Consider the following 17,249-nt stretch of genomic DNA (forward strand, 5'->3'; position numbering starts at 1 on the left):
GTGACAAGAAGTCAAGAACAATCTCTTTCTAGGGTTGGTTTGTTCCTCCGATGTCTTTTTCTTTTTCATGGACAATTATATGTTGCGTTATATATCCAGAGTAATCAGTAGACGTAATCTTAAGTATTGGATGATGAAGAGAATACTTGTGACAAAACAATAAATATTATATATGAAGAGATTTTCTCAAATTTATAAATATGAGATTCTAGACTTCGAGGAGCATTTCCAATCAATCCATCAAATTATGTGAGTGAAGTTTTTATAATATAAGTAGTGGTTTAGGGTGTTGTGAATGGAGGAGAAAGAAACTGCTGTGATTTTTCTTTATATTTGAAAAGTTCGTATATCACCCTATAATGTTTTTTAATATTTTTTGAAAGTGGTTGTAAGTAGAGGAGAAAGAAAAGATAATGATAAATGTAGAGAAAAATATTATTTAATAACTATGAGAGAGAAAAAACAATGATTTTTAGTGTAATTTTATATTTATAGATGGAGGAAGGGATACGAATGCTCTTATTGTTAGTATTATATATTTCAATTCATTTTTTTTTTGAACTATGAACTTTTATAAACAACTAACGCCAACAAACAAAAAAAAAATAAAAAATAAAAAAACAAGCAACCCGCTAGCTACCTCCACACATGGAGAGCAGACCCAAAAAGGAAAAAAGAAAACAAATTACATGAATTTAAACTTAAACAAATTCGCCAATCAATCGTTCTATATTTAGACATATTCTTGAACCAAGGAAACATTGCACTTTTATCTCTCCTATAATGTCTTCAACCTTAACCGCTTTACCTTAAAACACCTTATCATTTCTCACTTCCAAATCCTCCAACAAGTAATTACAATTATCCTGTGAAAAACCTCTTTCTCTATTTCATTTCTTTTTTAGTTTAAACTTTGTTCCATTTTCTTTCTTTCTTTTCTTTTTTTACCTTCAAATAACGGACCTTATTTATTTTATCATTTGACAAATCCCGTGTAACACACGGGTTCAAAAGCTAGTTTTAAATATAATGAGATTATAACGTGTTTAAAGGTTATTTGGGTTTGGTGAGACTCATACCCGTGAGTTCAGGTCAAATACATGAGAAGCCTTTATTTACAAATAAAGCAATCTGATGGCTTAAGAGAATATAAGGAGCAACCAGAGAGATTTTAATGGTTTCGTTTATATATATTTAAGATAATAACGTAATATACAATCTTTCACACCCCGACCAAAGGCGAAACATGCCGGGCGTAACGTATTGATTGGACAGTAGCTCAAAAGACACTAATTAAAGTGACACTCATTATTTAACTTCATTAACATTAAACAAGTACACAAGTTCAATAAGTAAATACATCATAATTTGTAATTTGAATAAACATCTTAAGGTCAATTAACTATCTTTGATCTTGAATATATCAAATACTTGAACCTGTAATATGTATAAAAATAGAGTTTGTCAACACGAATGTTGGTGAGAATACATAAGTTTTTGTTGTATATATATATATATATATATATATATATATATATATATATATATATATATATATATATATATATATGATCATGTTCATTTTAGAAGTGTTTCTTATTGCGAGAAGGTGAGAAGAGATTCTAACCAATCACATAATTTCTTTTTTATTTTCTGATTATTTATATGCAATGGTATATTAGTAAAATATAAAGTATTTTGTTTTGTAACTCATGCTCATTAATGGTTTTGTAATTAAAGATAAGTTACTAGCAAATGGTAAGTTACAAACTATTATTATTATTATTATTATTATTGTTGTTGTTGTTGTTGTTTATTTCATATAAAATTTAAATCATTCAAATCTATTTAATCTAAAATCATTTTATTCTAAAAATGGCTAATTATTATTATTATTATTATTATTATTATTATTATATGATCTAATGTAATGTAGATATATCTACGTAAAGTGATGTAAGCACACTTTAAAATGATGTGTAGTTATAATTGGTGTCGTGTATGCATATCTAATGTAGTGCAGGCAACTACTAACGTAGTGTAGACACACTTTAAAATGATGTGTAGTTATAATTGGTGTCGTGTATGCATATCTAATGTAGTGCAGGCAACTACTAACGTAGTGTAGATACACTTTCAAATGTTGTGTACCCATATCTAATGTAGTGTAGGCACACTTTTAATGTTGTTTAGTCATAATTAATATAGCGTAGACATATCTAATGTAGTGTAGGCATATCTAATGTAGTGTAGACAATAGACAAAACTAGTTTTGTGTATGTAAAACTAACATATTGTAAGCAAAACTAATGTTGGGTAGTCATATCTAATGTAGTGTAGAAAAAACTAATATTGTGTAGGTACACTTTCAAATGGTTGTGTGGTCATAACTAGCGTAGTGAAGACTTATCTAATGTAGTGTAGCTAAAAAAAATGTAGTGTAGACAAAACTAATGCTGAATAGGAATCAGTTTGTTTATATAATAAAGTGTTGGCAAAACAAATAAAAATAGGCTGACTTCAATACATTATATGTACTGGAAAAAAATCCATAATATATAATGTAATGTTGCAAAATTTATGTGTTTTATGAACAAATTCTAAAAACAAATAAACAACTTACACAACCATAAAAAAAGATCATAATTTTAATGAAAAATATAATCGTATTAGCCTTCTAATGAGCATTAATGGGCATAAAAAAGTAACACTTAAATCATTAAAATCTGGTTTAATGAGGTATACACCACAAAAGACGTACGTATCTAACATTTTTATTAAATAATATGACATAAATATATGTTTTAATTACGAATTTGCCATTTCTAATATAAACCACTGATTAAACACAATCAATGGTTCAGATTCATTTCTAGCACTTCTCGCTATAATATCACTTCTCGCATGATCATCCCCCCATATATATATATATATATAATCAATATACTTGGGTAAATGTATGATCATACTAGATTACTAGATGAGAATAGATGAGGATGAGATACCAACCACCAAACATAAAATAAACACTTAAGCACATAGAACATAATCATAAAGCATGCAATAATCACACATAAACATAAATTGAATTGTGTTTTAAATTGATGAGGAAATAAAAAAAAGAGTAGAGTTAATAAGGTATGCATGCTACCCCCAAAATATAAAAGATGGAAAAAAAAGGGTATGTAAACTCACCTTAACGAGTGGATTAACGAGGATGAGATGGCGATAAAAATTAATATAGAAACAGTCGAGCTCTCGGGGTGCTTTGACAAAAGGCCCTATTTGATAACGATAATATAAATTAAATAACGAAAATATTAACAAGACATATGACGGATTTAGGGTTTGTTTGGGTTATTAAGTAACTTATAATTAGAATATTATTAGTTTATTTATCATACTTTTAGTGGTTTATTATTGTTATTATTATTATTGATAGTATTATTTGGTATTTATGAATAAAAATATTAGTTATTGAAAAGTAGATAAGTATTATATACTACATGCATATATATTAACGGGTAGGTTTAAACGAAAAACTATTATTGACATCTAAGAAAATTCGGTTCGTTAAACGAAAGGTAAAATCTGACAAGAGAAAAAGGCAAGAGAAAAAGGCAAATTTGGACTGTTCTGGACTCACCACGGCCATGTTCACTTCCTGCTGTACAATCTGACAACGTGCATTGGTTACAACAAGACAAAAAAGTCACCATGGCCGTGTTTAGCAGAGCATGGCTGTGTTTTGGTGCCCTGATCAGCCTATAAATTGAATGATCATCTTCCACATTTAAGATACCATCAAGACCTTACAACACCATTAAGTTCTCTCCTACCACCTCCTCTCTCCACTATTAATAAAGGAATTATCCCATCCATCCAACCTTTGATGATTAAGGAGATTAAGCTTGTGGAAGAAGTCATTAGCATCAAAGATTAGTCATCCAAATTGGTTAGATTGTTTTAATTTTATCATGTTTGTATCTATTACTTTGATGGATAACATCATGTTTATTATTGACTAAACTTTCATAGTATCATCTTGGTTTATAATGAATCTTAATTGAAGTTTAATAATATTGGTTAAACATGTGATCGGTTTTTAATAAGTAAATGTTATGTTGCAATTATCACTTGACGAGGAATATTAAAAAACTCTTAAAAGATACCCCAAGTGCCAAGCTTGACGATAAGCCGAGAAATTGCTAGTCTTGTAAGGCCTTGGATTACTTTAAAATAGACACCAAGTTCCAAGCTTGACGATAAGTCGGGGAACTGCCATTCTTCTAAGGGCTTGGTTGATAAGTTAAAGAACTTTAAAGAGACACAAAGTTCCGAGCTTGACGATAAGTCGAGGAATTTCCACTCTTGTAAGGGCTTGGTTGAGAAAAAAACATAAATCCTAATATTGACATGGATCAAATGAAGTTTTAGTGGTAATTGATCATCTTAAAATGGGGAATGATTGACAATGTTGTGAAAATGGATTGTTGATGTTCTTCCACTAAAATCGGCAAATTACTTGTCAAGTGAGTATGCAACATAACCTATTTTAACAACTCTTGGGCAGTTATAACATGAGTTCTATATTTTTTTAAGAGTTCTGTAGGTTAATAATTGGTAATTCAAGGTTAATCATTTACAACTTAACTTATCTTAATTGGTATTTCAAGTATAACACAAAGGTTATTTTTACTAAAATATCAAGGACAATTCACTTAATAATTTAAAGGATTGTCTCATCTTTAAAGTAAGTTATCCTATAGATACTTATTATAAACCACTTACTTACATAAAATGATGTTTTAGTGGAGGTCATGAAGTTATACATACTTGTTTCTTTAATTATCACGGAATTACTTGACTCAGAAATAAGATGCTACTCCCATATTTAATCACCAAAGCAAGCTTATTACATGTCTACCAAATAATTATTAAACCAAGTTAAGAAGAGCTTAAACTAAGATGATACACTTTTATCCTTGATCATATTTAAAAAAACCAAAAATATTGTCTTTTAATTTATATATTTAATTTTCTTTTGTAAATTTACTTGTCAACCAAAAACCAATATGATATTTACTTCTAGTGAAAATAAATATAACAATTTAGTAGTAAAAATTAACCAAGTGTGTCGGTGGATCAATATTTGGTTCTTACCTATATTTCACTACATATACGATAGGTACACTTGCCTATTTGTGTCTGGTTTAGTTAAGATTATATTTATTTTTATAAATTTAAAACTAGACATTGTGTGAACAAACATTTAGAAGAACTTAACCAATTTTTCTATACACTAACCTCACGCACACCATCTGCAGTTTACGGACAGACCTCTATAGAAGAAGAGGTTGACCAAAAGTCTGCAGTATGCAATAAGAAGGCTGTTTGTTTTTTTAACTTATGCAGAATGCTAAAATAAACTGAAATTTAAATAAACCGATTTTTCAAACTTAAGTTTTTCAACATTGAATTTTAAATCAAGCTGTCTATTCAATATGAGTTCTCAAATGCTATAAATATTGATTTCAACTTTCAAATACTCGAAAACCTAATGACTAATTTCAATCTCATCACGAGAAAATTTTAGCAAATAAAAAATTCAAAAGGCTGTTAATTTCACTTACTGTCAACGTTGAAGTTCATAAAAGACGACAGACGATGGCAGTGGTGGAGAGCAGTGGACACGAGAGGCAGCAAAGCATGGTACAGTAGGTTCATGGTGTTGTATTTCGATCGATGGAGTAGGGTTTGTGGAGCGGCGACGACCAATGGAGGGGTGATGGTCGGTGGTGGCTAGGGTTGAGGGTCTGTGAAGGAGAACAAAAGTTTATGAGGTTAGAAAGACGTTAGAAGAAGTAAAAAGAGGTTGGCTCGGATCTGCACCAAGGAGAGTCTGCGTAGATGTTTCTTTAATGAAATGTCTTTAGAAGTTCATATCTGCTTATGGTCTGTGCCGCACAGACAGAAGAGCTCATACAGAGCTTTTTAAGAAACAAATAACACCTAATTCTTTTAGCTCAGACCAATTGTTGTGGTTAATGGATGTCATCATTCCCTTCCACCTTACCACACTTAAACCTTTAAACTCCATTACACATATCTAGACACCAATTTATTTATGCTCCCTCTTGTCAATCCATTCACTTCCTTTTGTGGGGTCCTCCCTATTTCAACCATTTACATTTCTTTTTAATATATTTGTTAACTAAGCTTCTCCACAACACTTAACATTTGAGTGAGTTAGGAGGTGTTTGTTTTTTCAAAAAAGCTCTTCCTGACCTCTTTTGTTTGCGCCGCGCAGACGTTTAGGTTTGCGTTGTGTTTGTTTTTCGGAAGACCTTTCATTAAAAAAGGTCCGCGCATCCTCTTCTTGAAACAAACAATGACCATGTGCTTCTAAGATTTTCTAACCTCTTTTAAGACCTAAGACCTGGAACATATTTTCATATGTTTATTTCCTTCAAGCCCTAGCTCCTCCACCACTCTCCACATCACTCCTCCGCAACTCCCCCTGCCTCCGCTGCGCCCTCCACCAGCCACCCTACACCTCCGCCAGCCACCCCCTTGTCACACCCCAACCTAACGACAGAACATGACGAGGCACGAAAATATCTGTATCATAGCTCAAAGACACTAATAATAATAATAATAATAATAATAATAATAATAATAATAATAATAATAATAATGAAATGATTCCTTGCGACATGTGAATAGCATCAATTAACATAAACAAGTAGATGCGTCTTTTCGATCATGACACTAGATTCGGCCAAGTCTGCTTGGGCGGCGTATGATCATACTAATGAGGATGAGGATGAGGATGAGGATGAAGATGAGATACCAATCAACCATAAAAGAAGTAAACATGTAGTCATATAACATCTAGAAGCTAATCGAGCAATTACACAACCACGCAAATGATGGAATTGTATTGAGTCAAAATATGTAATAAGTAGTTTAGTATGCATAAGGCCCCCAAACAAAAATAGGAAAAAAATGATGTGATTACTCACCTTGATTGATGAATGAAAAGATTAGGTATGCGGTTAAACTTGGGTGAGTCCTAACAAGTAATCCCTAAATTCAAGTAATTAAGGCTTCTTTAGATGTGCTGAATAAATAAAAGTCAAAGAAACATATCTGTATTAAAATAACACAGCTAGAAGTTGAAAAAGAAACAAGAAAAACGAAATCAGTTTTGGACAAATTTCTATCACCGATTGCATAAATGTTTAAAAATATCAATACTTCTCAAATATTATAAAAATATCCAATAAATTAAACTAGTATGTAAGGAACAACATTGCTTTAGAAATTTTGCCTAATTTAGATCCGAGATACGCTAAAATAGTCGATCCTCACAGAGGGTACAAATATACGCATTAATTTTAAAATAGCGATTGTGAAGCCATACGAAAGAATAAAAATACAAATAAATAGTCGTTAGAACTGCAACTCAATAAACTTAATGATAGGCTTTGGACTTGCATTGTTACAGTTTGTTATGACCAAGTTATTGCTCAACCTTTATCGAATAATTCTGTTGTTAAATCTGGAACATTATAAACAACACTGTTTTTTATGCTTTGGAATGAATTTTGATAAAAAAAAATTATGGGCCACTTGTGGTATGATAAATACAATATGTTTGGTCATGTATCATTAAAATCATAATGGTTCTTGAATCAAAATAAATAAAAACAAACAAAAACATAAAAAATGTAAGAACTTGTTAAGGTGTGACCATTAAGGATCATTTTGCAACCTTATGTTCTTTCTCTCATCCACCTTATACATCATAGTGTATAGATTAGGTGGGATCATAAACATAAGTAGGTGATGTTCTTAGAACCATTATAACAATAAGAAAATAAGAAGAAACGAAGAAAAATGAAAAAAGAACAAAACTTTATGCATACCTTGTGACCTTGAGATGAACAAAGACATGAAATATAAATTAAAATTTCATTGGAAGAATTATTATTAAAGAGAGAAGAAGAAGAATGAGCAAAGGAAAAAGATGAAAATGAGTGGGTATTTATAGTTGTGATTAGAAAGAGGTTAATAGGTAAGTCTTGAAGAAAAAGTTGTGTTTGGAATAAGCTAGAAAGATATTTTTCTTTTAATAAAAGAGGCCAAATAAAATACTTAGTATAAAAATTAATTTAAGATTACCACAATTACTTTGTTACATGTTAAAATATTATCTAAACACAACCAGTTCAACGTGTCAAATTAACAATTACACATGTAAACAATGAAATCAACATAGATTCAAGTATTTGCACATATAAGAATAATGTTAATAACTTGAAATGAATAATTTATGATTCAATAATAATAATAATAATATAGTGTTGAAATAGAGGTTTTAACTTAACAAATACAAATCAATGATAAACATTATAAAAAAAATAATCTTTCATAAAAATCAAAAATTTAAAACGGGTCAAGTATACAATACAAATATAAAAAATGAAAAAATAAATGTTACAACCCTGACCTCCACCGGCCACCATACACCTCCATCAGTCACCACACACATCCAGATATGTTAAATTGATGTTTGTAGAAATTATATGTTAAATTATTATTAGTTCTTAGAAATTGATTTGTTGAATTATTAATTAGTTTTTAGAAATTAATTTGCTGAATCAAAGTTTTTTTTAGAAATTGATTTGTAGAAATTGTTTTGTTTAATTATTATTAGTTTTTTTTTCAATTATTAGTTGCATAATTGTTCAATTGTTATTAGTTTTTTTCTGTAGAAATTGATTTGTTGAATTGCTGCTAGTTTATTTTTAGCAGTCTGTAGACGTTAAAAAACAAACAGTTTTCTTATTGCCAGACTACAGAAGTTTGGTCCACCTCATCTGCTACATTGCCTACAGATATGGTCCACATTTTCCACAATACTCGATCAAAACAGTTAAGTTGATGTAACAAACCATAGTCATATTCATTCTCCAATTGTGATAAAGATAATAGCGTTAAGCCCACCAACTTATTAGTTATTACTATTAGATTATCCATGATAGATGTTTTTGTGGGTATTTTTGAGGAGTGGGAGAGTGATGAGGATGAGAGATATGGTGTTTTAAAAGCAACTATGTGAGTGTGATTAGGAGAGAGAGTAGATGTGAGAGAAATGGTGTTTTAAAAGGTTGTGAATAGGGCATGCGAGAGAAATATAATAATTGGTTGAGCAAGTGTGTTTTCAACCGGGTCTCGTCTCTTATCAGCATGGCCTTATTATGGACGCTCTTACTATTTAAATCAACCGGGTCATCTCTTATCAGCATGTGTTTTCAACTTTTATTTTATTGTAAAGTCCTTTCCTGTTATTTGCATAAGCCTTTTTACTAAATGCTTCAAGTGGTTTTTCTTTTAAAATTTTTTAATTTTATTACAAAATGTTTTGTGAAAAAACGACTATGACATTTATATTTCTTAATGTTAAAATTATTTTTATTATAAAAAGTCGGAGCCGTATCAAATATTTAAATATACATACGAATGGAATTTTATTTTGGTATAGCTCCGTTTTTTAGAAATCTTATCTATATCTATATTTACATGTAAAACATATTTGATGGACAAGAAGGTAATTTAATCCTTTAAGACACCCTTAAACGAGATGCCGTTAAAATTTAATTCACGACATCTTACAGTCCATCTTAGGCGATAAGTTACAATTCATCTCCGGTTAACATTCAATCTCCGGTTATACAACAATTTACCTCAATGTTTAGTTAGTTTTTTTTTTCCTACCATTCTTTTGTGTATATGAGTTTTATTTTTGTTTGCGTTTCTTGATGTAGGTGCTGAGTAGTATTTGGTGTGTTTTTTATGGCTACAACCTTAAGAATGCATGCCACCTTTCACCAACTCCATTCTCAGGGACAAGACAATGCAATTGCAGATAACGATCTCCTCAGTCTCAGGCACAAGACAATGCAATTGCAACTAAAGGTCTCCTCGATCATACAAGTTGTGGTTGAAAATACTACCTTCGGTAATACCTAATATTTTGAATATTATTCTTGCAAGTTTTCTTATGGTTCTATTAAAAACGACAAACAAAATGAAACAAAAAAAAAACTTAAGAAAATCAACCCAAAACGAAACCAAAAACCAAAAAAACTGAAACCAAACTGAAATTGAAATAAAAAACAGAAACGAAACTTACACCGAGCCTAGGCTCGTTAAGGCTTTTCTCAAAACATGTAAAGTAATAATAAAAAAAATATAAAAACTAATTAATTATAAATTAGTATAATTAGAAACTTTGATTTCACAAAATTTTTTAGAGATATTATTTCTACTATTTATTTAATTACTTTCAAACAGTATTCAAATTCATCATATGGCTTGATGGTTCAAGCAATGTCTACTATAACTCCTATTCTCCTAATATCCCAGTCCTAGCAGCCGTTGCTACTTCCATATATTGTTTGTTGTATTAGGCTAGGTTTTTTTAAAGTATGTTTTATTTGTTTGAGTTCGAGTCCTATGGCTGTAGCCATTCTTAAGTCATCCTTTCATGTATTGATTATCGTATTAGTTTTTTTTAAATATGTTTTATTTGTTTTTTTTTTCAATATTAATCTAACGACATTATTTTTTATCGTACACGTAATGAACCTAAATGATATCGATCGACATCACATCGCGTCGTTGTCGTAACGCTAGTTTTTTTGTTTTAAATATGTTGACTTGACGGAACTAATTTTTGAGTTTAGTTCCGAAACGTAACAAACATAACTACACCTGACCAAATGCAACGTGTGTTTTACCACCCGAATAAACATTGTTTTAAATATCTTAAATCTTTTGTATCATATGCTATACGAGTATCAATACTATTTTAGGTGTTTACTAATTTTTGTTTTGGGTTTAATGTATGTAGCGAAACGAACCTAACTGATACCAACAGAATTTGTATCCGACGCTGCAATGCGATGGGTTGCTATGTAGTTAATATATAATAAAATAGGTAAGACGAGACGGAGCTATAGAAAACGACTCACGAGTTAAGGCCGAAACGAGCCGAGGAGGCTGGAAATAACGCGCGCGCGGGTAATGGGGGCAAATCACCTATTCACCACCTTGACACTTGAGCTCATCCCCAATCCAATTTTATTTTCAGACCACAATAAACCTAATCTGTTTCCCCCAAAATTGACACTCAATTACATGAATATATATATATATATATGTTTGATCCATCTAATTAGGGTTTTGTTCTTGATGATCAATTCGAGCTAGCAATAGCAATGGAAACTCCTGCAGATAATTTATCGGTTAGATTACGCGACATCATTCGAGCTCCATTAACGGCTTTCCTCGAGCAATCGCAAGCTGCAGCAGCTGATGATGTGGTGGTTCCTGATGAGGTTTCTATTAGGATTGTTAGTGAACAACAGATGGATGATGACAGAGGAAGTGTTGTTAATAATGGAGTTGAACACACACCTTTGCCTCCATCGACTAGTAATATTCAGAATGTGGCTCAATGGATTGAACAGATTCTTCCTTTCTCTTTGCTTCTCTTGGTTGTCTTAATACGCCAGCATTTACAAGGTATGTATGTTTCTTGTCTCCATTGAATATATACATATATTCTTTTTTAACTGATAGACTTTGAATTTGCAGGTTTTTTTGGGACAATTTGGATTTCTGCGGTGTTGCTTAAATCAAATGACATTCTACAAAACCAAACTGCTTTGAAGGTATGATTCAACCATTCAACCCGCGTCGTGCCAAAAGCATAACACACACTTCAACTCAATCTTTGTACAAAACCGACCGGTTTAACTAAACAGGTTAAACATGTCAACCCGAACACGACCCGTTTTCTATATATGTCAACTCAAAACCTAATTATTTTCATGTCGCATTGTTGAATCTTGTCACTAAAAAAATTATAAATATCAATTTGGGCAGGGAGAGAGGAAGTTGCTAGTTCTTATCAGCATCACTGTGATCTTCATACTCCATATCATTTTTGTTTACTGGTGGTATCAAAATGATGACCTTATGTGCCCATTAGTTTTACTTCCTCCAAAATCAGTACCACCATTTTGGCATGCTCTATTCATCATCTTGGTTAACGGTAAATCCTTTGTCTTCACTATTCTAAACGGGACCTGCAAACTGAAAATAACAAGTCTGTGTTTCCCAGATTCAATGGCACGACAGGCGGCAATGGGCTTCAAATGTCTACTTTTAATGTATCACAACAACACTGGAGGTCACAATTACCGCAAGCAGGTGATGATTCATAAACACTTGTTTTAATGCATTGTATTATGTTTTATAAATCTTTTCTTTTTGCAGGGTCAAATGTTGACTTTAGTTGAGTACACGGTGCTACTGTATCGCACGTTGTTGCCTACGCCCGTTTGGTATCAATTCTTCTGGAACAAAGAGTACGGAACTATCTTTTCGTCGGTTACAACCGGCTTCTACTTAACTTTCAAGTTTGCATCTGTCATACAAAAGGTATATTTGTAGTTTATTATATTTTATATAGCGCGATCAATGCATTTTTTTAAAAAATAGATTGTTGTTTGTTATACAAGTCACTGACAGTTTTTATGTAGGTTCGGTTATTGGTTTTTGCGTTAAGAGCGTTATCCCGTAAAGAGCTGCATTACGGCTCATCTGCAACTACCGAGCAGGTTTGTAATTATTCCTTTTAGGCTTTTAAACGAAACAACACGAACGAAGCATGCCCATGTCCGTTCGTTTAACTTTAACCGAACACATGATCGAATACGATCAATTAAACGAACATGGTTTTCTTGTTTGTGCTTGTTCATCAAGATGAACATGCCCGCACTCGTTTATGTCCGTCCGTTAACAGTATAAACGAACAGTTCACGAGCGTAACCGAACGTACATATAATTGAGCTTAAATTAGTTAAAAGAAATGTGAAGAATAATGTCATCATCATCATCATCATCATCATCATCGTACTCAGTATATCCCACCAATAGCAATGCTATGGTAGGGTCTGAGGAGGGTAAGATGTAGACAACCTTACCTCTACCCCATAGGGATAGAAAGGCTGCTTCCGATGAGACCCCCGGCTCGATAGTAGTTTTGCATCAAGCCTTGGACATAAGGCACATAGCACTCAATCATCGGGACACCGGCTGATTGGTGCATGTGCCCTTGTCTTTCGGCTATCAACGCCACCACATGATGCCTGATTAACCTTCCCCCACTTTTAACGTTATTTTCACGAGATTAGTAAAATAACGTCAAAATTAGTGCAATTTTACTTTTGCCCACCCGAGAGTTCACACATATATACATTATATGCGTGCACCGCCAGCAGGGCATGTGAAGAATAATGTGTTGAGCCTAAACAGATACTAAAAGTAAACTAAGTTTTAATGGGCCAAAAATTTTAAATGAATATATTATTGAACGTACACAAACGAACTTAAACTAACAAATATAAATGAACGTCAACGAACATAAAATGAACGAATGAAACATGTGTTCGTTCATTTAGCTAAGTGAACAAAAAGTTTGTTCATGCCCGTTCGTTTGTTAGATTAGCAAACATAAACGAACTTCCTCCTAAAACTTCATGAATTGTTCACTAAACGTTCAGTTTGTTACAGGTCTAATTCCCTGTGAAAATTGCGATAATATTGATAACCTTTCAGTTATTGACTCCTACACGTAGATAAACGAACGTAACTAACCAATATTGAACGCACACAAACAAACTTAAACTAACAAGCATAAATGAACGTCAACGAACGAGATATGCGTTCATGTTCGTTCGTTTAGCTAAGTGAAGAAAATTTTTGTTCATGTTCGTTCTTTTGTTAGATAAAGAAACATAAACGAACTTCCTCCTAACGGTTCATGAACTGTTAACTAAGGTTCGGTTTATTACAAGCGTAATTATTTTCTGTGAAAATTGGAATAATATTGATAACCATTCAGTTATTGCCCCCTACACAGAAAAACGAACCTAACTAACTTGATTATGTTCAGGTGACTGCTGCTGGAGATCTTTGTGCAATTTGTCAAGAAAAATTGCGTTCACCGATCGTTTTACGGTGTAAACATATATTTTGTGAAGAGTGTGTATCAGAATGGTAAGTTTTGCCACATTTTCACCCGTTTATTATTAATTATGTTAGGTTATAAATTTTATTTAACGGGTTATTTATTTAGGTTTGATCGGGAGAGGACGTGCCCGTTATGTAGAGCACTTGTGAAACCAGCAGATATTAAATCATATAGTGATGGATCAACAAGTCTTTTCTTCCAGTTCTTTTAGTAATAATACTACACAATATGTACAGCCCTTAACAGCCATTGATCTGTCACATCAGAACGTCATGAATCAATGGTCAGGATGCTAGATACATTGACTGGTTTAGTTAATCAATAGATCATGTGTATATTGTGCCCATGATGTTGAAAATGCATGTAAATATATCATGTATAATTCTCTAAAATACACATGCATTACATACATGTACCATGTAAGTATACATACATAATTTGAACAATTACATTCACCATAAATAAATCAAGTCCATATGTGAAACAAAACAATTTAACAAAAATAAAACAACTCACATCTTGTATTCGTCTGCGTTTAGTGCAAACGGGCTCGTGGGTGTAACGGGTGGGTTTGTGTTACGAGGAATTGGTGATACCGAACTATTATTATTGGCTGCGATGAGGTTGTTGATCGGGTACACTTCTGAGACCTCTTCTCGATTCTCATCTATGTAAACCACGTCCTGCATTGTTAGTTGGTGATATTCCACAATTTCTCTTAAGAACTGATTTTCCCTTGCATAAACCGAGTTCTCTCGTGCCAATCGTGCTTTCTCTGCTAAAAGTGACTCCAGTTGTAGTCGAATCTGCCAGGTAAGCAAACAAAGAAAAAACATCAATTTCAACCCGTCAACCCTAACCAACCAACATGCCGCCCTGTAGAATAGGGATGTAAACGAGCCAGGCTGCTCGTGAACATCAGCTGGCTAAAAGCTTGAATAAATCTGGGCTTAAACCAGCTTGAGCCTAAAAATAAGCGTGTTTAATGAACGAGCTTGGACCGGTTCGCAAGCCTAAATGGGCATATTTGTACAACTTTTTTTTAATTATATATGAACACAAACTTCATTTACTTACACAAGTTACACATGTGTAAGTGACGTATATGTTAGCAGTTAAACATTTAAAAGCACATGAAGAAATTAGCTTGATGTTTTTTTATGTAAAAAGCAGATGCATTGCTATATAATATATATTTTAGAAATTGAGAAATATGAATCACTGCTCTCAAAAAATTTAAAGATTTTAATTTTTTTTCTCGAAATTAAAGAGAGTACCAAATCATCGTCTTCAGGGCGATCACTTCCTCCACCGGTCTCCCGAAGGATTTTATTTTCCTCTTCTAATTGAGCGCACCGCTCCTTAGCAAACGCCAGATCAGCCTTAACGGTTTTCAGCTCTCGTAATAGAACCTTTGCTTTCGCAGCCATCGCCATTGACACCTGTCACGCAACCGCATACGCATATCATACATCTCATTTATTTCCAACCAAAAGCCACATTCAGTAATTTATAACATTGTTTTAACCATGCGTCACACAATACTTGTTTTACATATGCCACCGAGACATGCAAAATAGATTTATCATATACATATGCCACCTTACGTCTCGAGAGGCCTTCAGTTGAATTTCTGTATCGGTTTTCGTCTGTGGTAATTGTCCAGCATTTGAAGCCATAACTTCATCAGGTTTTTTCTTAATGTTTAGCTTGCGTGTTTCCTGGATGATTTCTGCAGTTCGGTTTTCCACTACCGTCATGCCTTCCTGTAAGAGTAACATCAGAAACTTGAACAATGTCTTCAAACTTTTATGGGGTGGGATCCAATGCAAATAAATCTTAAAGTGATGAGGCGTACAAATAAGTAGAATAGCAATGATTGAACTAGAGTACTTATTATTACGCTACAGGTTTGAGCTAGAGTTAAAATTATTTAGCTACTTTATTTGATATACTGTATAAGCAAGAAGACAGTGTTCAATTTTGAGCATGGTTCTGCCCAGGGTAATTGTTTTGGCATAAATATATAGTATAGGTAAGTCTGTAATAATTACTACCGTTCCTTTTTGTAATCAGTTTGTTACAAATTACGCCCTTTACACTGACATTAAAAGTTTCTGTTAAAATGACGCTAAGTGACCGATATGACCTTCTTAAAAAAACAAATCCTCCACCCTGATTAATATTAAATTAATGCTAAAATGGACACCCTTTTTTTATTAACTTCAGATTTGTTGCAGTGTAAAAAATATTACACTACAATATATAAAGTAGTGTCTTATAACTACTCTAGTTCAAAAACCATGGCATACTAGTAATTACTCTAGTGTTAGCGTAATTACTCATTTACTCTAGCTATTTGAATGCTTCTCATGCCAAAAGTTGTTTGTATTTGATCCTAACACTAGATTTTATAAAATCACTATACTTTAAATTATGGAACGAGGGCTTACCTCAAGAGCATTACCAATGTAATTGAAGGACGATGTAATCGCATGTAGACCCTTCTGCAATGCAGGATTATCTGCCTTACGACGGTTTTCTGGAACCTATGAAAAAATCATATTGGGTTACTGGAAGAAAGCACAATGATAATATAAAAAGTAATAATAAGAAGATTTAAGAGCTTTTGAGTTGAGTCGATTACCTGGCTCTTTGCTTCCATATCAGACAACTGTTGTCTCCTTCTTTCGGGTGTTTCATACTGTTGCGCCACATCATCGTCATCAATTATGGCTCTAGCTTTTCTAGCAAGTGCACCCCAAAACCCGCGTTTGGGTTCATCTACATTCTTTGTTGACTTGTTGTCATCTCTTGTTGAGTCATCCTACAACCATGAGTAAGTAACCATGTGCTAAGGGAACTACATGATTACTTAAGCAAATACAATATCACATTATATACATACTATTAGACTAAAACTTTGGTCTCTCACATAATCCTACTATTCAAAATTTACAATTCTATTAGCACAAGCTACAAGCACATCAATGCTCCAAACCTAGCATTGACCAGATTTAAGCCTAATTTCGTTAAGTTACTAATCTAGGGTTTTTGCGTTCATTCACACAGAGAAAGAAATAGAATACCTTAACGGAAGACGAATAAGACTTCAATTGGCTGGGTGAAATAGCCGATT

At 32.7% G+C, this 17,249-nt stretch overlaps 2 protein-coding genes across 2 annotated transcripts; one reads left to right on the forward strand and one right to left on the reverse strand.

Annotated features, from left to right (window-relative positions):
• Nucleotides 1–11,288: 11,288 nt before the first annotated feature.
• On the forward strand, nucleotides 11,289–14,373 carry LOC143586209 (uncharacterized). The gene is made up of 8 exons (XM_077067808.1): nucleotides 11,289–11,595; nucleotides 11,668–11,744; nucleotides 11,959–12,127; nucleotides 12,197–12,285; nucleotides 12,352–12,516; nucleotides 12,618–12,695; nucleotides 14,033–14,136; nucleotides 14,216–14,373. Exons 1-8 carry the CDS (start codon nucleotides 11,289–11,291, stop codon nucleotides 14,319–14,321), a joined length of 1,095 nt encoding a protein of 364 aa, XP_076923923.1. The 3' UTR covers nucleotides 14,322–14,373.
• A 249-nt stretch (nucleotides 14,374–14,622) lies between these two features.
• Nucleotides 14,623–16,958, reverse strand: LOC143586210 (uncharacterized). The gene is made up of 5 exons (XM_077067809.1): nucleotides 16,758–16,958; nucleotides 16,564–16,659; nucleotides 15,718–15,876; nucleotides 15,388–15,552; nucleotides 14,623–14,916 (listed from the first exon to the last, which is right to left on the reverse strand). The coding sequence occupies exons 1-5, from the start codon at nucleotides 16,773–16,775 to the stop codon at nucleotides 14,623–14,625; spliced, it is 732 nt and encodes a 243-aa protein (XP_076923924.1). The 5' UTR covers nucleotides 16,776–16,958.
• Nucleotides 16,959–17,249: the final 291 nt, after the last annotated feature.

The sequence above is a fragment of the Bidens hawaiensis genome, unplaced genomic scaffold (genome assembly GCF_021521415.1).
Source record: "Bidens hawaiensis isolate Kalapana, Puna unplaced genomic scaffold, B.hawaiensis_p1.1 tig00034484_1, whole genome shotgun sequence".
NCBI classification, from domain to species: domain Eukaryota; kingdom Viridiplantae; phylum Streptophyta; class Magnoliopsida; order Asterales; family Asteraceae; genus Bidens; species Bidens hawaiensis.